General features: G+C 39.5%; 1 protein-coding gene across 18 annotated transcripts in view; it reads left to right on the forward strand.

Moving 5' to 3' along the window:
• hspg2 (heparan sulfate proteoglycan 2) overlaps positions 1-25,520 on the forward strand; it is a 119,125-nt gene that overhangs the window by 85,491 nt on the left and 8,114 nt on the right. For 14 of the 18 annotated variants that reach the window (XM_015037938.1, XM_015037946.1, XM_015037944.1 and 11 more), the window contains 31 exons: positions 460-640; positions 4,657-4,716; positions 6,502-6,624; positions 6,707-6,859; positions 7,702-7,862; positions 8,123-8,200; positions 10,715-10,850; positions 10,987-11,138; positions 12,087-12,225; positions 12,708-12,851; positions 14,444-14,578; positions 14,660-14,841; positions 15,243-15,438; positions 15,609-15,788; positions 16,410-16,670; positions 16,767-16,929; positions 17,661-17,758; positions 17,957-18,223; positions 18,671-18,783; positions 19,860-20,007; positions 20,092-20,208; positions 20,393-20,410; positions 21,875-21,959; positions 22,036-22,180; positions 23,132-23,234; positions 23,331-23,440; positions 23,505-23,613; positions 23,740-23,838; positions 23,940-24,161; positions 24,800-25,044; positions 25,137-25,308. In XM_015037938.1, coding sequence (XP_014893424.1) covers positions 460-640; positions 4,657-4,716; positions 6,502-6,624; positions 6,707-6,859; positions 7,702-7,862; positions 8,123-8,200; positions 10,715-10,850; positions 10,987-11,138; positions 12,087-12,225; positions 12,708-12,851; positions 14,444-14,578; positions 14,660-14,841; positions 15,243-15,438; positions 15,609-15,788; positions 16,410-16,670; positions 16,767-16,929; positions 17,661-17,758; positions 17,957-18,223; positions 18,671-18,783; positions 19,860-20,007; positions 20,092-20,208; positions 20,393-20,410; positions 21,875-21,959; positions 22,036-22,180; positions 23,132-23,234; positions 23,331-23,440; positions 23,505-23,613; positions 23,740-23,838; positions 23,940-24,161; positions 24,800-25,044; positions 25,137-25,308 — 4,495 coding nt within the window. The remainder of the gene's footprint in view (positions 1-459; positions 641-4,656; positions 4,717-6,501; positions 6,625-6,706; positions 6,860-7,701; positions 7,863-8,122; positions 8,201-10,714; positions 10,851-10,986; positions 11,139-12,086; positions 12,226-12,707; positions 12,852-14,443; positions 14,579-14,659; positions 14,842-15,242; positions 15,439-15,608; positions 15,789-16,409; positions 16,671-16,766; positions 16,930-17,660; positions 17,759-17,956; positions 18,224-18,670; positions 18,784-19,859; positions 20,008-20,091; positions 20,209-20,392; positions 20,411-21,874; positions 21,960-22,035; positions 22,181-23,131; positions 23,235-23,330; positions 23,441-23,504; positions 23,614-23,739; positions 23,839-23,939; positions 24,162-24,799; positions 25,045-25,136; positions 25,309-25,520) is intronic. The other 4 variants (XM_015037940.1, XM_015037957.1, XM_015037949.1 and 1 more) reach the window with 3 other exon arrangements.

The following is a 25,520-nucleotide window of genomic DNA, read 5'->3' on the forward strand; positions in this document are numbered from 1 at the left end:
TTGTCCATCCCACAAAGGGTTACGTGCATATACTATACTATCATATATATGCTTTTTAGTAGACTGATATTTCTGCAACAAATCCTTCAGTTTTATTGGTGGTGATATATAATGTAGTGAATCTGGAGCTTAATGTTTTGGATTGAATTAGTAAAAAAAAAAAAAAAAAAAAAAACTTTTAATGGTATTCTAATTTACTGAGATGCAGCTGTAGTTCCTCTTACAATTAAAACAAACCTGTAAGCAGCCACTGACCTCTGAGCATGAAAAATGAAAATTTTTAATTTGTTTTTTAAAGAAAAATAAAAATCTGGTATCAACACAACTGGCGAGGGACACTTTTAAGGCTTCGGGTCGCTCGACGTGGTCGGTAGAGATGCTTTGGCTTGTCCATCAGTCTTTTGAGACATCGTCCTCCTTCCTGTAATGTCCATGTCTTCTCTGGTCTCCCCTTCGCAGTCACCGGCCTACACACTGGTGTGGACCAGGAAAGGCAACAGGAAGCTTCCCAACCGCGCCACAGACTTCAATGGCATCCTGACGATTCAGAACGTCCAGCCTGAGGATGCGGGCGTCTACGTCTGCACGGGCTCCAACATGTTTGCCATGGATGAAAGTAGTGCCACCCTCTACGTGCCAGGTTTGTGATCCTTTGGCATGGCATTCCACTTCCCATCACCCTCATCCCTGCTTCTGCACCCCAGCTTGGACTCCTATAGTGTCTCTCACTAAATATAACCGCCCTCTCTTCTGCTTGGAAGGATGCATGCATGGCTGTTTGTGCGTTTTGTTATGTTGTGACATCAGTGCTGATCACTGGGTTAACGGCTCATTAAGCTTGCAAGTCTAACTCCTAACGCTTCTGCTGTCAGCATATATGTGCCATGTTTTACTAGCAAACTGCCAGTCCAGCTATGTTCACTGGCATGATATTATTCTAGCTTCTTAACATATATGTCTTATATGACCCGAGTTTCCGGGACTGCATAAAGAATACAGCTTGTGGGTTTAGGCTACGTTCACACAGCAGGTCTTGATGCTCAATTCCGATTTCTTTTGTTGAAATCAGATTTTTTTTCCGTGTCGTTTATACTGCTAATTAAATGTGACCTCAATGAGACTTCTGTGCGACGTGACTGTCATGCGCAGAAGAAGAGCGATGATGTCACACATTACGGAAGTAACAATGGATGGAGCCATTTATGGATCACTTTTAATCCAGAAATGAGAGCCGGCAGCATCGTCACAAGATCATAGCACCATGAAGGAAGCCAATGAAAAGAAAGCACAGCTAATAGCAATGACCTTATGTTTAGCATTGACTGGAATTTCTGTGGAGAAATCTGTTTGCATGGGTAGTCAGAACCAGAGTGGTGAGATCTTTCATAAATTCACAATCATAAGTTTCAGCCATTGTTCATGTCGTTATTTACCACGTCCGGTTTCTTCTGGTGCAAATTTATGCCGCATGTCTCACATCAATTACATAAATGCCAGATAAAATGCAACATGACCGTTCAGAATGTAAACGCTTTGAAAATAATCTGGTACCTATTCGAATTAGAACCACATATGCAAGTGGCACAGATTGGATTTTTTGGGGGGTGAAAAGATCCAAACTGGGCCGTTCAGGCTGCATATAGGTCACATTTAGGCAAATAAGGTGGATTTGGGTGGCTTTGCCTGCTGTATGAACTCAGTCTTAGGGAACAATTAAAATATATAATGTGCTGCATTTCTGCAACATTTGTGGTCAAATACAAAGTACACTCAAACAACAAAACAAAAAAACAAACCTCTGGGATATCGAATTTGCAAGTGAAGCTTTCTGCCAACTCTGTGCTGGGAGCTACGGCGGGTTTTTATTTTTCACTTGGGTTGAATTAATCGGTGGTGGTTCGGTCACTTCTTGATCGCTGATGGATCTTTGCCTTGGTGCTACTGTGCCAGTTGCTGGATTCTTGGGTTTGTTTTTAATCCTGGGCTCCTCTTGCCTGAGCGGGGTGTTCCACGATGGGATGAAATGCAAATGCCACGACGGGATAAGTAACTCTGCACCTGGGACTTCTTCAGTTCACCTGCAATAAGACGGGAATCAGAAGAAACATGTTTGGTTTCTTGTTTTATTTCTTATAGTTCTGTTATTTACAGTATCCATCTTACACTCAAACGCCTGTTTGTAACTGTCATTTTTACCTGAAAATGAATGTCAATGAACATGTTGGTGCTATTAGCCAGGAAGTTGTTATACTGCTACGATGCAATGCCTTGAAAAAATCTTCATAGCCTTTGATTTTTGTCACTTTACAGCCACAAACTTCAATGTATATTAAAGGTATTTTATTTAACAGGCCAACCAATTCATCTCCAGGTAAAGCATTTTGAAATCATTTTCCTTCCACCTCACTGAAAAATGCTACATTATGTTGGTCAGCCACATAAAATTCAAATAAAATGGATTGATGTTTGTGGTTTTAATACTAAGAAAGTGTATGAGTTTTAAAGGTATTCATATTTTTTCAAGACACTTTCACTTAAAGTCAGTTCTGTTTATACAATGTTTCTTTTCAAAATTCAGTGTTGATAGCTGAAATATTATTTTAGATACAAAATGTGGATAAAGTATTTTAATCTGCATTCTGTTAATATTCAGCTGCAGTTCTGTTTTTTTTTATTTACAATGTGTCAATGTTTAGTTTTAAAGTGCTGAAATCATAGTCTGATAATCTATCATTTTCTTTGCTTTTAGTTATTTTATGTTAAGAAATTGTCTGTGCACATGCACTCGCCTTGTATGCACTGTGTTTACATTAAGTTCATTTATAATAAAATATTTCACGAGAAATATCACGTCACATTCTAAACCACACGTCACATTGTTAAACTAGGCATTTTTTATGTATTGATTTGTATGATTGCAGATATGTTTCTGTTAAAATGACAAAAATGAAATGTACGCATCATATTTTAGTGTATTCATCTTAACTGTGAAACCATTTTGTGTTAAAGAAGCAATGGATTAAAAATATAACAGACTAAAGTTAATTGTGAATTGGCCTGTTTCATCTTTATCAGTTTTCTTCAGGAAAACCACAAGCTGTATGTCTTGGTTTAGTTGAGATGAAATGACTTTTTTATTGTTTACAACTGCTTTTTCCTACTAACCTGCATGACTAATATGGAGATGTTCTCCTTTTGTTGCTGCACATCTTCCACAGCAAGTATACGTGTGCATGTTTTTGCATTTTTATGTCGAGCAAACCGACACATTTTTATTGGGTAAAAATGTTTTATGGTTAAATATTTTGTCTATAATCTAATTATGTCTGCAATACATTATTTCTGATATTTGTCAGTTAAACATGTTTAAACCCATCAATCTAAGTTAAAAGGCATCTCTCTGAACACATTATATCAACAAGATGATTAGATATTTATGTACCACAAACAGGTCTTAATTAGAGTCCAGAGTGGTTGACAGTTATGATTTCTCTCCAGTTTTATCGAACGCTTGAATCAAATAAGACACAGCTACATGCTGTCCAATTTAATCCAAATCAAATAATTTGATTACATAGAGAGCCAAGCTCATCACATCAGTTTGGGAGTACTTTCTACATAAAATTAAAACAAAGACTGCTCAGATTTAACTCCACAAATAGATACATCAATTGGCTACTTGTCCAGCAACTCCAACACAGTTAAACACAAAGTGACTGAGCTAGGCATACTTTCTATAAAAAAATAAACAGAGAGACATAGAGCTAATGGCAGTATTAGTTCTGCCAATGACTTTATTAAGGTAAAAAAGCACAGCTTAACGCAGAATCAATGGACCAGGTGTCCTTTCCGTGAAGAAAAGCAGAAGAAGAATTTAAAAATCTGCTCCAAGATAATGACAGCAATTGGTCCATCAATAATTGTTCAAATGTGGCAAGAAGTTTAACACAGAAATGCTGAGCCCAATTTACATTCTACACAAAATAGAGGAAATGAACAGTTAGTGACAGCATAAGCTCCATATATGGCTCCATTAAGGGAAAAAGAACTAAAACTAATCTATAACTAAAAAATACCATGCCACAGAAGCACTGAACCAGGTGAACTTTCTCAGGGAAAGAAAAACAGAGAGTAGGAATAGTAATGACTGTAACTGTTTAATTAATTGCTTGAGCTTGGCAAGAGACACGGCTAAGGAAAACTATGCTAGGAGTACTTTCCATGGTAAAAAAACAACAAAAAAACCAAACACTACACAAAAACAAAAGTAACAGTAGTAACTAATGGCAGCAATAATGTCAATGACTTTTTATAGGAAGAATACTCAACTGGACACAGAAGTACTGACCCAAGTGTTCATCACATGAATAAAAACATCAGAAACAAAAGAAATGGCAGCAATAATATCAAACAATGAGTATGAAGTGGCTGTTGCTAATAGTTTTAAAACACCTCAAATCAAAGCTGTGCCAAAGGTTCATGATTAAAGCGTGCTTTAATATGTGTGTGGTGTTTTATTGGATCCAACTCAACATAAATCACAGCAGCCCACGTGTGGAGAAGGATATACAGTAAACTGGAGGTACAGTAAACTGCTGTTGATTTGAAGAGCTGATCTGTCAGTTTACTTGTCCCCCTCCCTCCCTCCATCTCCAGAAGCCTCACAGACTCAGATGTTTTACACAGCCTATGAAATGTTTGAAGGACACAGAAAGCGTAAGTCTGCGATGTTTCCTCACTGGTCGGATCCAACTCTCCCTCTATTTGTCATGCATGATCTCATCTTCCACAGCATGGAGACATGTGTGGCCTGCTGATGCCCATGTACAATCAGCTGATCTTGAGGTCCAGAAACCAGATGAAACTGTGCTCAAGTCTGGAGCTCCCATGTTGTCCATCATACCAGCCTGTAACTCGTTAAAATGAACTTTTGTGGTTATGTAGAGTCAAACCTAATTGTACATGAGCATTACGAGTCACCATCTGCCTCTTTGGGTTTATTGTGGTCTATCACTGCAGGAAAAAGTGCATGTTCAGTTTTATGGGCATCTCCTCAGGAATGTCAACTCTATTTTCCATCTTTCTGAAAGATCACATTGGGCTATTTTGGGGGGAACTGTCAAATTTTATGGACTCTTGGACTTTTTTTTTCCAAATGAAATCACATTTCTTGATCTTTGACTCCTCTCTCTTCGCATCACCTCCTATCTTTCAAGGAAACATGCTGTCCTCTGGGCTTCAAACATCATACCTGTGCTCAATACATCCCATTGCAATTTCTTTGCATCATTCTTGAATGTGTTTTTTCAGACTGGTCTTCACACTTTCATTCATGGCAAAAGGTACCTTAAATAACTCACCTTAACAAGTATTTTAAATGCTTAAATAAATTATGTATCCCGATGGTAAACCATAGTAAAAGCATGAAAAAGTAAATTGCACCAAGCAGAAGAATCCAGGAGAGTGCAACACAGCTGAATAGGCTTAGTTTATTTCGTATCAAAGACAACTCTGTTCATTTTTCTCATAATTAGTCACAAACCTTACCATCAGTTTGACAGGTAGATTTAAATTTGTCCTCTTTGACTTCTGATGTAATATGTTCCATTTTTCAAGCCCTGCTATGGAAACGGCTAGCTTTAGCTTTCTAGTCAGCTATTTTTATTTTAGAATACATCCCTCTTCACATTTATTGACATTCCTGGTAAAGATTTGTAGAAATACGTTTGTTAAATTGTTGCTTTAAGAAGAAACATCAATTTACAATTTACTTTAGGTTTACAAGAGTTTCTAGGAACTTCTAATTGATGTAGACCTTCTGTTCCCTTGTGGTGTAATTACTTCAAGTCCCCATTTCTTCCAGCTAGGCAGAACAATGATCCATGTTGATTATGGAGAATGTTAAAGCATCTCCAGAACATCGGAATATTAATTATACTGTAGGATCCAGAATTTTAATGTTACAACATTACATCAGGAACAATGAAAATGTTCCTATTGTCCATGACTTCTTATTATTCCTTACAGAGTTAGAAACTAAGACCTTGCTTTTACCCTGGATTTTGCTTGCCATCAGGGTCAAACAATCAAAGCTTCACAGAAACTCTGACAGGTTTTCAGTCTGCTTAGACAGCTCCCTCTGAACTGAAAGAGGTCTTTATTAAGCTCTGCCACCGCCAAATATTGGAGTGGACAGAAGCGAGCCAATCTCTTGCAGAGAGAAATATGCCAAGAAGCATTGCCAAGGAGTGCCTCACACATCTGTTTTGTCTACAGAAAGATTCTCTCAGACTGCCATATCTAAGGGTGGGAGTCACAGCTCTGTCTTTCTGAAAGATCACATCCCAAAGCTCAAAATGTCTTCCAATTTAATAGGATTCCCCTGTCCCTACTGTTCAACTTTACCGCTACCCTGAAACCAGCCTGTATTATCAGAATTTACTACCAGTTAACAAGCTTCTACATTAGAGCTGTGTTTCACTGCCTCATGTCCTTCTGTAGCTGCGGAGGGGGCCCAACCCGTCGCAACCATCACCCCCTCGGTGCTAAACGTCCAGCAGGGTCAGCGGGCAGAACTTCGCTGCACCGTGACTGGAAACCCAACACCAGCTGTAGAATGGATCAGTAAGACCAGTTTAGGGATTGTTTGGATGTTGATTTTTTTTTCTCTAGGGAAAGCCAGTATTTGATTATTAAATCTTTACAGGTGGTCCAGGATACAGGATGAGTCCAAGAGCTGTGATAAGAAACGGCTTCCTCACAATCCCAGCTGTGGATCCAGCTGATGAAGGAGAGTACACCTGCAAGGCCCTGAACACTCACGGCGAGCACACAGCACGGGCCTCCCTCCATGTCCAAAGTATGAGCAGAGTTTGTCAGTGAGAGGGATTGACTTGTTAATCATTTGTTTTCTTACATAAACAGCACATTATTTAACTTAAGGCTGCTGTCTATCTTAAACAACAGGGTGAAGGTACGATGGTTAACACAGGTTTTCAAATTCTTTAGAATTGTTCATATTTAATTAAAATGTGAAGATCCACTCACCCCAGATTCTCATTTGGATTTAGATCAGAACTTTGACTGGATATGTGTTGATCTAAACCCCTGATCAACTGTCGGTCCTGGAGGGCCGGCATCCTGCATGTTTTAGTTCTCTTCCTGGTTTAACGCACCTGGATCAAATGATGGCTCATTAGAGACCCAAGAGGAACATTGACATGCTGAAAAGATTGTTACTACCACCAGGGAGAGAACTAAAACATGCAGGATGCCGGCCCTCCAGGACCAATTTTGGACACCCCTGATCTAAACCAGTCCATTGTAGGCCTGTACTGGAAGATTATCTCAGCATTCTTGCAGTTGTGGAAATTAAAGTTATTGGCTGGTGGGATATTATTTCCTTGCACTGATCTAGGCTTTTTCATGTTATCTCTGACTGCTTATCTAAAGGTATCAGAGCAAATTCATGCTTTTGCAACAACACGTGTTTCAGACTTTAAATTGTTTTTTGTTTTTTGTTTTTAAATTAAAGATTGTGTAATTTTCCTTCCACGTTACCATAATGCTACTTTCTGTAGTTCTCCAATTTAAATTTCCATTATTGATGGTCTTGTAAGGCACTTTGTGTGGAAATGTCCAGATATTTTCTAAAAGAAAAAAAAAACATCTTCTGTGATGATTGTTGTGGCTGTCATTTAGGAAACACCCCCAGTGGTATTGGCACTCCGCCCCAGGTCCAAGTCAGTCCTCAAAGTGTGGACATCCGTGAAGGGGAACCCTTGAGGTTGTACTGCAGAGCGACGGGTTCGCCCACCCCAAAGCTCACCTGGCTGAAAAATGAAGGACAGCTCCCCCCAGAGGTGAGACATCTGGTGCCGACTCGAGGATAAAATCTGGACCCATAATCAAAGCTTGAATGTTGTCCCAATGGAGTAAAGTGCTTGTAAAATGTCATGTTTCTGCATTTACATTCACCTGTGCTGTATCTCCACTTACACCTCAGGGTGTGTCCAGTGCCGACGGTATTTCATCCGACTCTTCAGCATGTTGACCACTGATTATTTTCCCCTCCCTCCCTCCTTGTTTGCCCCCCTCCTGCCCTGTTCTGCCATTTGCTCAGGCCATTCCCTCTCACGGTTTCCATCAGTTTAAAAGCAACAGTCTCGATGTGTTACAGAGACGTATTGAGGAGCTGCAGGTCTGTCCATCTGTCTTGTGTGTCTGTCCCCGTCTCATAGCTCAAATCCATTGTCTCCCACTGACCTCGTCCTCACATCACGTCAACTAAGTGCATGACCAAGCCATGTCCTTGATTCACGCTCTGTAAATTTGTGGTAATGTCCCACAGCTGCTCACGTTCAGTCCATGTGTAGCTGGTGTCAAACATTTAAACCAACAAGCTGGGTCTGTTGAACGTCCCGCATGCAGTCGCTGTTTCTGTGTAGCGTTTTGTTCATTTAGGTGTTTCATAGTGTCTCGTTTTGTGCTGTCCTCATGAAATCATCCCTGACATTGGGCTTCCAGCTCCCAGATGAACCCCATCATTCCACTAAATGTATTAACAGCACTAAGTATGCAGAATGGGTAGTTTAGGGCAGTGCCTCACAAAGGTTTTCAAAATATTTTGACACGCGACAGCCACAAACTTCATTGTATTTTATGTATTTATTTTTTTGGTATTTAATGCGATAGACCAGCCCAAAGTCGCATCCCATTCCAGCTTTATCTGGATGTTTATGATTGATTATCTATTAAAACAGGAATCTGAAATCTTTACAACCTAAAGACATTTTGCTCTCTAGTCAGCCAAATAAAACTTTGTCACATGACTTTTTGACAAAGAAAACGTTTTAGCTACAGAGCAGTCGCAGAGCAGTCCTCCCTTGTGACATTAAGGCAACTTCTTCTTCATGTTTGGCTTACGTCCTACCTGGCTTGTGGAAAATTGCAAAATTGGACTTAATAATTAGATTGTCTCCTTCCTCACAAATATGGACTACTTTCACATTACATTCCAATGAAATACAATGAAGTTTATAGTTGAAAGGTAACAAAATGTGAAAACGGTCAAGAAGTTCTAATATTTTGTGCAAGGACTTGTATTTTGAGATACGTTTTGCTCTGTGCGAGGCTGCAGCCCCAAACGGGTTTGTGCTGTTCTGGGTCTAGTGTGGTCCTTCTTTGCTCTTCAAGGCCCATTTAGTTCTGCCTCAGAGAGCGACTGGGTTGTGTCAGCCTTTCCCATGGGGAAGCCGGGCTGGGCGGTGCCGTCCGACCACGCAGAAATTCTGTATGCTCTAGCAAACGGCTTGCTTTGAAAACTCGTCAATGGGTTCAGACGCACATTGAGGCACGACCCGCCTCGAACACTGCTCGGTTTAGCGTCCCACACGGTTGATTTGGCTGCAGCTAAGCAGCTTTGTCCACGGATGCCACGACATCGGCTCCCCTCCCACAGTACAGTAATCCGTCCCCAGACTGCGACCCTGCTGATTCCTTTCCACTCTGATGTGATCAAAGCTTCATAAAAAATTAACTGCAGCCCCTGACTTGGAGTGCAGGAGTTCAAAACAGGTGCAGCTGTTCTTTAGCTTAGAAAGTTAATACAGTCATTGGACCTGGTTCAGTTTTTTTGTCATTTGATGCCAAATATTTCCACCTGCTGCTGGGATTTTATTGCCACAACCTGCTCTGAAATGTTAACTAACCTTTGATTCAGAGTTCACCTTAAATAATCAGAATTGTTCCTCCTAATAAGTATCAATCATAGATATAGACATTAAAAAATAAACAATTAATTACAGAGATGCACTGATCAGAATTTTGTGGCCCATTTCTGATTTTCAGCTTTAGCCAATTCTGATTTGACTCAAAGAAATGTAGCTGGCATTAAATTCCTGTTTGTTTTTTTGGGTCAAATTTAGGATGTTCTGTTGATCCTTTCCTGGAAATCTGTAAAGTTGCAACTTCTAACTTGCTACAGGAGATGCAGACCTTACCTTAAATGTTAGATTTGCAAAATGCTACCAGCATTTCCAAAACCACAATGTTCTATGACAGAGTGAATTAAAGCTCATAAGATGAAACAACAGCAACTTTGCTGTATACTTTCAGCCATTTCGCTAGCTGCTAACATTACAGTTTCCTTTTAAATATATTTTCTCTAACTTGGTATTTAAAACACATTACTGAAACTAGAAATAGCTAAGTTTGAGTCTTCTTCTTTTAATACCTTCCACACAGAAGAGTGTTGCAGTTGCTAGAAGTTTACAGTTTCTCAGTTTTTGTACATTCACTGATAAGAAAAGAAAAAACAGAATTAAGAGTTGAAAATCACCTGACTACAGTCACAAGTCAATTTCTCAGTGCATCTCTGTTAAATTTGATTCTTACCATCACAAAGTAACTGCTCTAACCTCACCGATCACTGTGTAAACAATGGCCAGGCTTTATCAAATCCTTTTGTCACTCGGGCTAATGACACTGAAATCACAAACAATGATCCAGCTGTTGCTATAACATCTTTTGTCCTGTCTGAAAAGTCTGCACCGTAGCGCATTTTGTGTCACTAGTAGTAGTTATGTCACCTTGTTGGCATTGTTATATTTGTTTTGTACCCAGAGACAAGGGAAAGGTAAGTGCTTCACTTTCTGTAAAAACACAAAAACCCTTAAATATTTGTCTTTCCACCTGCTGTGTTTTTTCTTCGCAGGCCCAAACGGACCGCACCGACATTGGCACTCTCTTCATCCCTAACATTAAACTCTCTGACGCTGGCACTTACATGTGCGTTGGTAGCAACAGTGTCGGCTCAAACCGCACTCCAATTCGAGTCACTGTTCTCAGAGGTGAGCTGACTTCAGATTCATTCTGTCATCCTCTTGGCGGTTGTCATTTTTCAAACATGCAACGTCATCAACTATGTTTTTATATGCCTGTTTCTGTCTGTCAGATTGGTTAATTTTCTTGTTTTTGTCCAAGCAGCAGAGCAATCCTTTTCTGTTGTCACCATCCAGCCGTCGATCGCTGATGTCCAAGAGGGTCAGACTCTGGAACTGAACTGCTTTCCTCCTGGAAATCCTCCTCCCAGAGTCACCTGGTCGAGAGCCAGCGGACACTTCTCTGCCAATCATCAGGTTTTCACGCATATATCTGCGCTTTAATTTTTCTAAATATGCCTTACATGCACAATCTTGTTTTCAACTTGCAGCCCAGCAGACTTGGCTGTTTAGTCAAGTATCTCACCATTCATTCTCAAATGTTCTTATTTGTGAGGAACAAAAAATTACAAGTGATTTTGCCCAGAAAAAAAAGTTCTTCATATAATAATCTTATATTTTTTATTTTAGTGATATGTAGATCCATTGATGTGCTGTGTGGTTTCAATCAGGGCCTTAAATAGATGTCAACTATATCTGAAAAATACACACGTTGTGCAGGACAGTGCAAAACCTATGCACCACACCGAGCCACAGGCATTAAATAATATTTAAATAAATACAAATACGTCAAGTAAAGCAACAATGCACCCCAACAATGCATATATCAAGCAATACATCAATGTATATTTTAACAAAATACACAGGCAACAGCGCACATAATTGAACATCTACTGTAGATGTTGCTTTGAAATATTTAGTTGTTGCCTGGTTGGTGCTAAAATGGCTTTGACCTGCAGAGAAGGAGATGCGTAACGACCACTAATGAGGTCTTGTGGTATGTGGCAGCAAGATCTTAATGGTAGACCCTTTAAGTTGGGTCAGACTAGTTGATCCAGCACCTTCCACATAAGCTTAGTCAGATAGGAGAATTTGTCACTGGTTTGTGGTTTCTTTATTTCCAGTGGTGAAACGCTCATAAACAGAAGTTCACATGCTTTCAAAAAAGAACAAGACTATTTATATAAGTTGTTAAGTTGCTTTTTGCACTGCATCAGTTTGCAATATTTCTCATTTGCAACATCTCATGCAGGCTAACAGCTATAGCCAATAATAAATTAGCCTTTTTGAAAATGCACAAATATTTCAATGATTTTCAGTTGTTCCAAGGTAAAGTTTTACATTTTATCCGTTTCCCATCTGCAGGTTGTTGGCAATCAGATTCGTATCCTTTCCGCCACTTCGGAGGACTCGGGAGAGTACATCTGTCGGGTGCAGGGAGCCGGCAGCTCAAGCCCGGTCCATCAGGCCTCCGTCTCCGTCTCTGTCACTTCATCTTCTTCACGTAAGGATGTTTAACACTTGAGATTTTCCTGAAGGGCATGTATTTATTCTCATGCTTCTCAGGCGGGTAGAGGCTTTTTGATCTTCTCCAAGTGTTTAATGTAACTACACTTAGTTGTACTTGAAGTGAGACAGTTTCAGTAAACCCCACAGACCTTTCTATCTGGAATATTACCCAAGGCCGAATCAGTGAGCAGCAGGGAAAGTCGATTTAAGGTCAGAGTGTTAGATTGCGGGGAGTTGCTCGCACATCCTCACTTCTTTTCCTCTTCTCACTTGTGTGACCTCAGGATTGAATGATTTTCCTTGCTGCTCTCCCATGATCTCATTCTCATTCACTCCCTGAAGAAGCTGCCAGTGGCCACGCTCAATGTGGGATTTATTACTCAGGAAAAAAAAAAAAAAAAAAACGCTGCTTTTATATCAAAGGAGGTTTGTTTAATTAAAAATATCCAAATTCCAAACTGCTGGTTTCTGCTGCAGGCCTGCAGAGTCCCATCATTGGCGTTGAGCCCCACAGCTCTGCAGTGCGTGTCGGGGAGTCAGCCAGCTTCAGATGCCAGGTGTACAGTGGAGCCCCGCCGGTCAGGCTGGAGTGGAAACTTGCCAACAACCAGCCTCTGCCAGGTAACAGCTGAGCCCACGCTGCTGGAAAAGAACAGCGCAGGTCAATGAAAGTATGCTCTCTTTCAATTCAAGGTTTTACTTGTAATCGTAAAAAAGATCTGTTCTGTAGCCGATTTTAAAGTTGTTTAAAATACGTAAAAATTAAGAACAGATTTCAAACTGCCAGTATTTATTAAACGATAAAGAAGCCAAGATGGAAAAACTGTGTGGAAAAAGTCCACCCTCTTTGATTTTTTGAAATATTGCAACCAGATGCTGATAATCAAATTCACTTGATTTAATGATCATAAACATGTGGCCAGCTCCATAAAAGCAGGAGATCTAGCAGGTTACAGACGTGTGCTAACACAATGCCATGAAGGGAAGACATTAGCAATGAGAATCAAGAGCTGCTGCCAGTCTCTACTTTTAGTGAACATATCAAACTTAAGACCCAGGGGCCAAATCTAGCCCACACTAAATTTGTATGTGGCCCTCAAAACTTTAGAGAGACAGATAAATAGAATGTTAAAGATAACAGTTGTGTGCTTTAAATAACAGTTTTTTATCTATATATTACGAAATTACATCAGTGTAAAAATATGTTGAATGTAATTTATTTCAAGAAGTAGTCATCTAATGCAGACACAGCTGTTTATTAATATTTAACAGTTTTTTATACACCAATATGCACTTTTATACACAATACGGTTCCTCCTCCTGTCACATAAACTGAACCTACAACCTCCGATTGCAAAATGACTTCTGTGGTAAAAGACTCTGGATGTGAGGTTGTTTTGAGTAACCTGGGCACTTTACTGGGCGTTCATCAAACCCACTAGCCATTTCTGAATTTTGAAATCTTCTGGAGTCAAATGTCAGGTCATCTCTGTGTTAGGCGAAGAGGAAACTGAGTCGTCAAAGCAGCAAATCTACAAGAAATTGGCTAAAAAGATAAGAATCAACATTCTGCAATGGCCTAATTAAAGTACAAACCTTAGCCTAACTGAAATCTTCAGAGAGCTGTAGAGCTGTGCAGGAACAAATGAACACAACCTCAGTGAACTCAACCAATGTTGTAAAAGAAGAGTGAGAAAAAAGTTGGTATGGTCTGATGTAATATTTGGAAAGATGTCTCAGTATTTTGCAACCTCACTCTTGGTGTTAAAGTCTTTCATTCGAAATTCTTTTAGTAAACAGACACAATAAATTTTATTCTTTTTAACCAATCTGCTTTGTTTAAGTCTTTTCTTTAGTTTTTTGCCAGAAGAAACTAGTCAGTCTGTCCTCTACAGGCTGACTGTGACTCAGTGAGTAGAGCTGCAACTGGAAGGTTGTAGGTTTAATTTCAGCTTCCTCTTGTCACATATTGACCTGCCCTTGAGCTGGACACGTACCCCGGATTTTATACCAATCTGGATATAACGTGTGTATACTCGACTGGGTGAATGTGGCTCCAGTGTGAAGTGTAATAAGAAAAGTGCTATGTGAATTCAATCCTTTTACCATTTAAGAACACAATCGTCTCTAAATGCCTCCTTTTTGGATTCCTGGTGTGCTTCCAGCTGCTGCTTTCTCCTGTGTGATGTTTGGTTTCCATCTGTTCTCTGTAGATAACGTCCGAGTTAACTCTGATGGCTCCGTTATCACCATCGTCAACGCTCGACCAGTAAACCACGGAGCCTACCGCTGTGTGGCGAGCAATCTGTTCGGCATCACTCAAACCATAGTGTCTTTGATTGTTAAAGGTAATATTTCAGTCATGTATTCTTAATGGAAGGGTTCCCTCCAGTGGACAAATTCTGCATATTTGTATTTTGTATTGTCAGAGTCTCCTGGGGCCATTGTTACCCCTGCTGGGCCCCTTCGGGTCAGGGTGGGCGAGCCCATTAACCTGGAGTGCCAAGCTTCAGGAGAACCCCGCCCCTCAGTGTCATGGCACAGACTGGATAACAACCGGAAGACCACCCTGACCAGTCCTGTACCCATGGACTCCAATGCGGTCATGCAGGTACAGTTACTCAAAACATTTTAAATTAATTTATTCTACAAGTTCATCTGGCAATTAGAATAAAATCAAAGCTGACCAGTGCATTTCGAATAAGCTTGGTCTTTAACAGCTTTCCATCAATCGGCAAACTCTTAGACTCCTCTGCTCAGTTTATGTAGTACCAGTTGACAACAGCATGTCATCTAAGCACAGATTACAAGACAAACAGATTCTCTGCAAAAACACAAAGTATTTTTTGTCTAGTTTCTAGCTCAAATATCTAAGTCCACTTGAAATAAAAAATAATTAACTTACTAAGTCAACTGGAGTGAAAAAGAAAAGGGAAAACTGGAATAAATGCAAAAAATCACTGCCCTCTACTGTTGCAGTTTAGTTTCACCACTTTTGTTTTGATGTTGTAGATTCTTGTTGCCCGTCCAGAAGACAGTGGGACGTATGTCTGTGTGGCTCGTAACACTGAGGGAACTACTGAGACCAGAGTCGAAGTGATCATAGAGGGAGGATCCCAAATGCCCTCAGCGCCGAGGGCCCTGGTTCCCGAGCCCCTCATGGTCGTGGTGGAGGGACAGACCGCGACTCTGCGCTGTGATGCCTACGGTGACGGGAACACAAAATGAAAAAAAGAAGCCCAAATTTTTAAATGTGTTATGTGTGCAACTTCAGCTTTTTAGTTGTGAAATAAACAAAAACGGATACAATAAACTAAAATAGAGCTGATTCAGGAGATTTTCTTCTTTTTTTTAGTTTTCTGCATTTATGTTTTGTAGGATTTCCCTCTCCGGTGATTACATGGTCCAAACTGCGCTCCAGTTTGCCTCGGAGGCAGAAGTTGGTGAACAACAGCTTGGTGCTACAATCTGTCGGTCGACAAGACTCTGGAGAGTACATCTGCAGCGCCACAAACAACATGGGAACCAGTGAAGTCACCATCATGCTAGAAGTGGAGAGTCAGTGACTTTTGTACATCTTTTTTTTTCTTAGAAATATTTTATTGATCTTTTCTTTCAAAGTTAAAATATAAAATAAAAGAAACTAGTCGGGTAAATTAATTTTAATTGTCTAAAAATGTAATTTTGGGGGTATATTGTACTGCAAATAATGCAGTACAATATACTGATATGATTTTCCTTGATCAATGCCAAACCTAAAACAAACTGCCTGAGGTGGAAGGCAGGAAGTGATAGGGTAATATGGGGGTATACAAAGAAAAACATTTCACACCCTAAATTTACTTTGGATTTGTCAATATAGGAGGAGGAGACCCAATAAGGGAATTGTCCTTGACCGAATCAAGCATCATTGCCTCCAAAGACATAGTCACATCTTTTCTAGATTGTGATCGATAGTTTAACAATTGGGTATTAGTTTGATCATGATAAAAGCAAGTCATACAATGTCAATGTATCCTTTCTTTTGGATTTTGTTAGTGAATCTTAAATGCCCTGGAATGTTTTCCAAATGTAAGAAAAGATGGTGGACTGTAGCATTCCAAAATAATACAAATTGCTTTGTATAATTACAGATTTAAAACTTTTTTTAATGTTTCTTTTCTTTTTCTGACTTTGCAGCTCCTCCTTATGTCACTTCGGTGCCCGATGACGTGGCTGTGCGGGTCGGAGAGGTGATCAGGCTGCAGTGCCTGGCCCATGGTACTCCTCCCCTGACCTACACGTGGACCAAACTGGGCGGCAGCCTGCCTTCCAGAGCTCAGGCCAGCGAAGGCGATCTGCAGATCGACTTGGCCACTTCCGAGGACGCTGGGAGCTACAAATGTGTGGCTAGCAACAGAGTTGGCAACAGCGAAGTAGTTGCTAAAGTCACAGTCAGATGTAAGTTGCTGCTCTTTCCAGTGCAGGATTGATTTATATCAACAATCTGAATTAAACAGCGGATTCCACTGTTGTCTGTGTCGTTTCCCCTTGCAGCACCGCTGGCGGTGCGCGTTTCCCCCCAGGTTGAGGTGAAAGCTCAGGGCAGTGCTGTGGAGTTCACCTGCTCTGCAGCTGGAGGAGTTCATACCCAGCTTGAATGGCTGAAGGAAGGAGGAGCCTTGCCTCCAAACCACGACATAAAGGACGGTGTTCTCAGGTGACTGATTCTCCTTTAGCAGATAAGGCAGGACTTAAATTAAAGGTGGCCATACCAACACCGTGTAGCATGTTTCGTCTTCTCAGTTGATCATGTCTCATTATTCCTTTAGAAATACAAAAATATTTCAAATGAACTTTTTCATTTTTTTGTCTTGCTATAACTACACATTATTTTATTTGTATTTTATGTGATAAACCAAGAAAAGGTAATACTCAGCAGAACACAAACATAATTTGATTCAATCTATTCTATTTAAGCCCTGGTGGTAAGCCCAGGGTTGTTCTTGCTGGAGGGTTCACTTTCATTCCAGTTTCAGCTCTTTTGAGACTTCTAACCAATTTGCTTTCAGGTTTTTCATGTCTTTTAGCGCCATCCATCTTTCCAAAATCAAAGTTTGATTACAGAAGGAAAGCAAACTCACTAAAGGATGCTGCCATTACCATGTATCATGATGGAAATAGTGTCTTAAAGAGGTGTACTGGTTTTTATTTAGGGGTGTCATAGTGAAAAAGAAGAATATGCTGCTTTTAAGATATTTACTGTTTTATGTTAAAATTATAATTCTGTACCTTCTAGTTCACATTTCTGTTCTACTTTGTAATAAAATATCAATGAAATTAATTGGAGTTTGTTGCTGTAATTGGGCAAAATTATTTTCTTTGAAGGAAAAGCACATAAGATGTAGTTTTTTAAAGTGGATATCTGAAATATGCAACTTCTACTTGCAGAATTGAAAACTTGGAGCAGGGCAATGAAGGTGTTTACATCTGCAGAGCAACCAGTGCATATGGTCAAGCACAGGACACTGCAAGACTAACCATTCAAGGTTTGAAACATCCTGCTGTTTATAAAGTCAATGGACAACATTTGCCTTCAAGGCTCTGTTTACAGAAATGGCTCAGATAAGGAGACATGATCTGGAAAAGCTCAAAACCTTCAAGACAAAGTTTTCCCATATTCGTAAATATCTGCGCAGCTCCATTTGCTTTATTTATTTCGTTCATATTTCTCTTCTTTTCCACAGCTCTGCCAAAGGTGATGATTAATGTACGCACCTCGATGCAGACCGTGATGATTGGGAATGCTGTGGAGTTTGAGTGCCATGCTGTTGGTGATCCAGAGCCCACAGTCAGGTGGAGTAAAGTTGGAGGCCCACTTCCATCACACATCATGGTGAAGGACGGCATGCTGAGGATCAGTCAGGTGACCGAGGCAGACGCCGGCCATTACCGCTGCACAGCCACCAACGACGTAGGCTCAGTTCAGTCTCAGGTGCTGCTCAACGTCCAGTGTGAGTAATGATAAACAATATTTGCATTTAATTATACATTATTCTTACAATTCAGGTTCTTGTGTATTCAGGGTGTCCACTCACCCTTAAAAAGTCTTGAATTCATTAATCTAAAATTAAGGCCTTAAAATGTCTTAAATTGTTTAAAGAAAAATGTAAGTTGGTCTTAAGTACATTAATCACAGGTCTTAAATTTTGTCGTGACTATGTTGTGCGGTTTTTGTATTAGACAAATGACTGAGTTGCACTGAGTTGCTCTGTTCACAGTTTTGGTCTGCTGAATAAAAGCATTACTTTGTACATTTCTGTTGTGATTTAAGTCTTAGATCTTATTCATAATGGTCTTAAAATGTCTTAAGAAGTCATAAATATGAGTTGGTGAAGCCTGCAAAAACCCTGTACGATCAGTACTATAACCATAGTTTAATCATTGGTCTGTTTTCTCAGCTCTTCCACAAATTTCTGCTCTGCCAGAAACAAAAGAGGTGACCGTTGGGTCTGACGCAGTCATGCCCTGCTTAGCGTCAGGATATCCAGTCCCTAATATCAAGTGGACAAAGGTAACTAATGCTTCCCACCATTTCTTGTTGCCACAACTTTATTTGAGCTATTTTGGGACTTAGTGTTTTTTTTTTTTGTTATTTTAACTTGTCTTGTTATAACAGGGAAACATTTATTTCTGACATTCAACAGTTTTCACAGTGTAGAGCGTGCTGTGTCTGACCTTCTATACAGAAGAGAGGTGTCCAAACTTTGTGTCATGTGGGCCAAAACTGTCAGCTCAAAATTACTCAATATCATCTAAAAGCTAAAATCACCTGAAATGTTTTTTTTTTCTTTCTTTCTCTCTTTTTTTTATACACAAAACTATTTTAATTAAACTATTTACATTTATTTGCTAAATGAAAAGCAAATAAATGTAAATAGGTTTTAATTTTTTAAGTTATAATTTTGTCCTAATTAGTTTAATTTATTCTTGAATTGTGGTTGGGGTGAGCCGCATGAAATCAGCTCAGTGACCTCAAATGACCTCCGGTTCCGGCAACAGTTGGTAGGAAAAACTTCAACTCAAACTGCAAAAACATAAAACCTTACTAAGTATTTTTGGTCTAGTTTCTGGTGGTAATATCTTAGTACACTTGAGTTAAGACAAAACTAACTTGCAAGTAACTTTTCAGCAAGAGCTTGTTTTACATTAGTAATTCCATACTATTGATGACAAAATACTTGTTCCACTCAGTTTATTTAACTTAGTTATAGTAGCATGTTTTTATCAATGTGAAGGAATTATTGACTTTAAACAAACTCCTATATCTTGCTGAAAATGTACTTGAAACTGGACCAAAAATGTAACATTAGGCATCTAAGCTATTGTATTTACATCCATTTTTTCCTCTGGAGAGTAAAACGTAACTCCAAATGGATGGGTTTGTCCATAGCCATGATTGAATGGTTGAAAATTGTTTATAGTGGCATGAAAGCCAGAAGAGAAGCTGCGTTAGGTGTGATGGCAACTCTTGTAAATGATAGTTAAAATATTTTAAGAGGTTCCTTCCAGACTAAATCACAGCTGTTTGTTTACCCGTTGGATTGTAGCCCTTCTGCATTTTTTTCCCCTTTACTGTCCTTTTTCAAGTCGGAAGGAGAACTTCCTCCTAAGTGCATCCAGGAAGCCAACGTGCTGACAGTTCCTCAGGTCACCCACGAGGACTCCGGCACATACATCTGCACCGCCTCTAACGAGCACGGCAAAGTGGCAGCTTTCACCAAACTCGAAGTCCATGGTTAGTGCAAGGAGTGAATAGTGGGTCACAGAGGCACCTTCAACTACAGGACTGTTGGTGTCTCACTGTGATGTATTTTTTCAGAGAGAGTGATGCCATACTTTGCCCAGGAACCCGTGTCTTACCTCACACTGCCCACCATTAAAAATGCCTACAAGGCTTTCGACATAAAGATCAACTTCAGACCTGATAATGTTGATGGTAAGAGTGCACTTCTCTAAATCTTAGTATTTTAATTATAAAATGTATTAATTTAGATTTTATTGATTTTTTTAAAAGTTGCATACTTGGTACATTTGTGTAATATGCTTTGTCTCGTCTGTAATTTCACTGGATGTTGTGTCCTTCCTTCTCCTCCCTCCTGCCTCACCCATGGGGTGGGAAGGTCTCATATTGTATGCTGGTGAGTCTCAGGAAGTCAAGGCTGCTGTTGGCAGCACTATGCTTTCTGCCTGCACTAGACTTTTCCCCCCATCATGCTCAGAGCTGATTTATGGGCTGTGCAAGAGAAATGCAACATGATGCATGAGCAATGTTTTCAGTCATCATTGCAAAGCCATGAAGCAAAGGGAAAGAAATTAGGGTAGAGCTGCTACATTTACGTCAGAGAAAAAGAGAAAACTGATTTAGAAATGTGTGCAACAACAAAAAGCAAAGATTTTAAAACACACATGCAATAAAATGAACAAGTTTTAATCATTTATCTTTTGTTTTTGCCATCATCCTTGCAAATATGATGGATTTCTCCTTTAAAGAACTTCAAAAGTCCAACAACACAAATCATAAGTATTTTTGTTCTAGTTTCTAGTGCTAATTTCTTAGTCCAAATGAAACGAGACAAAAGTAACTGCCCAGTAACTTTTCAACAATATAATATTTCACTTATAACATGGAGAAAAGAGTAAAACATCTGTCAGTGGAACTAGTACTTTTTTTTAATCAATATTAAGTAATTAATGATTTTGAGCAAACTCCTATATCTTTGCTGAAAAGTTACTTACAAGCTAATTTTGTCCTATTTAGTACTTATGTACTCAAATATTTGTACTACAAACTAGACCAAAAACACTTGGTAAAATGTGGTGTTTTTGTAGTATTGTTTTATATTTTTGTAATGAATGAAGTATGTGTGTTCTTTTTTTTTAGATTTATTTGTCCAAAAATTGTTTTACATTTTGCATATCAGAACCTCCCCCACTCCTACATGACAAGAGGGCTCCACAGATCAAGCTGGAGAATCTATTAGTTCAGAAGAAATGACTTCAAGCACACTCAACATTTGAGTATGTGTGAGAAAATGACAACAAAATAGTGACATTTTTCAGAAAGAACTGACGTTTTTGCCATCTACTTTCTGCCAACTTGCCTTGAACAGATTTTTTTCTGTTGCAGCTTTTCCCCCTCCAGTAACAAACACGATGGCTATTCATGCCTTCTCCATGAGAATGTACCGCTCATGTACATCATGCATGTGAATTTCCAGCATGTGATGGAAGAAAAATAGCAAATTTGCATTATGATTCAGCAGGTTGCATTTTGCAGCCCAGTGATTTGACAGCAGTTTTTGACATGGCTTTGTTTTGCTTTAAAGCTGTGACTCCCTGGCATGCTGCTTAACCATCCAACTGTGATGGTCAAAATGAATCCCAAAGAATATCTATCCTAATAAGTCTCTCATATTAAATGTAAAATATTACTTTCCTTGAGCAAGAACAAATTTACAATTGTTTTGGGTGTGAGTTTTTTATTCTCCTAAAACACTTTGATGAGTTATAGACGTATTAGGATGGATGTTATCGTGGGGACACATTCAGGATCTATTATGTGGTTTCTTTTTTTCTGATTTCTTTTGTTTCGCCGGTGGCAGGCATGATCCTCTACAACGGCCAGAGAAGAACAACAGGAGCCGACTTCATCTCTCTAGGACTTGTGAGTGGACGCTTGGAGTTCAGGTCAGGACTCGAAATACTGCATAATGAGGACCGTTGTTGATGATAACAGCAATTCAAGAATTATGTCTGATCCCAGGTTTGATGTGGGCTCTGGCATGGCCACCATACGTGACCCCAACCCCATTAAACTGGGAGAGTTTCACACAGTGGAGGTGAATCGCAACCTTACCGAGGGTTATATCATTGTGGACGGTGGGGAGCCCATCAGTGGAAAATCACAGGTAATTCACTATGGTCAGAGATAGAGGTGGGCAATATGGAGTTAAAGTTTTATATTCTGTGCTAGAAACTATTTTTTGCTTCTTTTTTTTAGGTAAATATATTGCTATGACTGTTGACGCAGCAATTGTAGACCCAAAAAAGCAGCTCTTGAAAAACAACCATTTTTAATATGATTCTTTTGGACACCAGTCACATAAAAAAGAGTGATTTGTACCACTAAACTGCACACAGTAAATGCACAGAATCATATTTAGAAATTGATTGATCTTTGTGCTCATTGAAAAATAATCCCAGCAATATAAACAGTTTTGGGAGATTTGAGAAAAATATTCACTGGAATTCATCCTGACAATTCTGTACTTTACTTTCAACTCTCCAAATTTTACCTGGATGAACTTTTTACTTTGACAAAATCACAAGTCTCATCTTCTTGAGCAAAAATAACCCAAAAACCTTTAAAATCGAATAACTTCTTGGGTAAACTTCCCAAGGAGATGTTGTTCTGCAAGTCAAGGTGTCTAGAAGAATCAACCTCTCACTTTGCTGCCACTGTAGTTTTTACTGTAGTTTTGGTAGTACTGCTGTGAAAAAATGCATCAAAAACAAAAAGATAAAAAAAAATGGTATTTAATAAAAATGTGGCAAAAAAAAATTGTTTATATATATATATACAGAGGGAGAAAATGGTGGAGAGGTTGTGAATGTGATAAGGAGAAGAAAAAGATTTGTATTAGTGTCATCCATCATCATTATGCTATTCTTTAATAAAACTGAAAACTGCATGTTCTCTGATATTGAGCAGCCCTGCCTTTTTATTATTGTAAGACAAATAGATCAAAAATCTAAGGAAACATCAATATTTAAAATCCTAGAATGACGCCTTGAGGCATACCAGATGTAAAAGTAGTGAAACTGAAAACTGCTAAAACTGAATGCACTCTGCTCATCAGGGAAAGTTCCAGGGCCTTGATCTGAATGAGGAGCTGCATGTGGGTGGTTACCCCAACTACACATCAATCGTAAAAACAGCTGGCATTAAGACCGGTTTTGTGGGTAAGATATTGTTTACTGTCTTTGATTACCACAGGATGGAGAAGGCATTTCCCCCGCGTGAATTTTATTTTATTTTTTTTTATGATTTTAACGCAGGCTGTATTCGTCAGCTGGTCATCCAAGGAGAGGAAGTAATCTTTAAAGAACTCGACCGCAGCTCTACGGGTGTCACAAACTGTCCCACCTGCAAAGATTATCCATGCCAGGTGAGCTTAAATCATCTAAATAAATCCTCAACATTCAGTTACTTTATTTTACTTTATTTTGCAGAATGGGGGAAGGTGTCAGGATTCAGAGGCCAGCTTGTACAGGTGCACCTGCCCCCGAGGATTCACAGGCAGCAACTGCCAGCATCACTCGTCTCTGCACTGCCACTCAGGTGAATGTGAATCACCAATAGACCCTATTAAAAAGAATATCCATTTGTATACATTTTTAAAAGTTCAGACCTTAAATAAGATGGATTACTTCTGTTTGTAACGTTTTGCAACTGTGACTCCTTCAGAGGCCTGCGGACCTGATGCTACTTGCATCAACCGGCCGAACGGCCTGGGCTATGACTGTCGCTGCCATCTGGGCAAGTTTGGAGACAAATGCATGCAAGGTATAACCAGCTGTAGGCTCCATCTTTCCTAACATAAATCCATCAGTCCCATCCATGAAAAATGTTTTCTTTTTTAAGCATTAGTAATTGATTCTTACCAGGTGAGCTGGTGACGACTCCACTGTTTGATGGGGATGAGTCGTACATAGCTTACCCTCCCCTGACCATTGTCCATGACGACCTGCGTGTTGAGCTGGAGTTCAAACCACTGCAAAGGAATGGCCTGATGTTCTTCTGCGGCGGTAAAAAAACCAAGGTGGAGGACTTTGTGGCTGTTTCGATGGTGGAGGGTCATGTGGAGTTCAGATATGAACTCGGCACAGGTAAACACAACCTAGCACAGTTCTGATGAACAGTTTCATGAGAGCATTTAACACCCTGCAAAAGTATCCGTAGCCTTGAACTCACATTTTCTTCTGCTACAATCATAAGGTAGTGTATAAGTGGAAGAAAAAAGATTTACTAATATTCATAGAAGGAAAATCTTGAAAAATTATGGTATCCAATCATGTCTTATTATTTGATATCCCTAAATAAAATTGTGGGGATGTTTGAAGCAGGGTTAGGTTAAGTTAAGTTATAAAACAAGAACATCTTATAAGGTACTGAATATGAAAAGACTGTGATACAACTATGCTTTGATCAGAATCATATCAAAATTAAGCTTACATTATAAACTTAATTTCAATGAAAATTAAGTATTCATACTTAGAGATGCTTTCCTTGATGGAGAAGCAGATATAACTTTAAGATGGGAGGATTTACTGTAAATCCGTGGCAAACCTAGAAGAAGAAACATTTTTTTAACCCTAAATCCAATTGAGAATCGGAGACAAAAGGAATATGGATACTTATGAAAGGTTCTGTACCACAGTTTAAGAAGAACTTTAGTTATTTTTTACTTTTTGGATTTTTAAAAAATATTTAAGCTTAAGAGTTTTTAATCTGTCTTGACATCCAGGACAGGCAGTTCTTCTCAGTCCTCAGCCGGTCTCCCTGGGCCAGTGGCACAGAGTTGTAGCTGAGCGAAACAAGAGGTCTGGCCACCTGATGGTGGACCAGGGCCCAGTGCAAAGGAGGATGTCTCCAGGAAAAGCCCAGGGCCTCAATATCCACACTCCAATGTACCTGGGAGGAGTGCCGAGCATGGACATCCTGCCCAAACCTGCAAATGTCACTCAGATGTTTGACGGTTGCATCGGAGAGGTGAGGATTCTCTGTTTGGAAGTAGCTGAACAAAGGTTGCTGGTTATTTTTCTGGTTTTGGAAGATCAGACTTGTTTACGTCTCGACTGCAGGTTTCCATCAACAACAAGAAGGTGGACTTGTCCTACAGCTTCACAGAGAGCAAATCAATTAGCAAATGTGTGGACAACAGTCCCTGTGACCACCGGCCCTGCCTGCACGGTGGGGAATGCATGTCCAATGCAGAGTATGAGTACCAGTGCCTCTGCAAAGATGGATTTGAAGGTGAACTTTTTTAAAATACAACTTCTTAGATCTGCTTAGGAGTCAGGTTTTTGTTTTTGTTTAGTGGATGATTTTCATAGTAATGTGTGGGTAAAATAACATTCTTCAAATATGTAATTGCATTATTTTCTTATTTAAAAAGGAACAGAATTACTTGGTTATTTGCATCTTTTAAAATATTTCCAATATTGTATAAGAAGGCTTAAGTAGTT

Source organism: Poecilia latipinna, unplaced genomic scaffold (assembly GCF_001443285.1).
Source record: "Poecilia latipinna isolate Pla-1442-1.1 unplaced genomic scaffold, P_latipinna-1.0 Scaffold424, whole genome shotgun sequence".
Classification (NCBI taxonomy): Eukaryota; Metazoa; Chordata; class Actinopteri; order Cyprinodontiformes; family Poeciliidae; genus Poecilia; species Poecilia latipinna.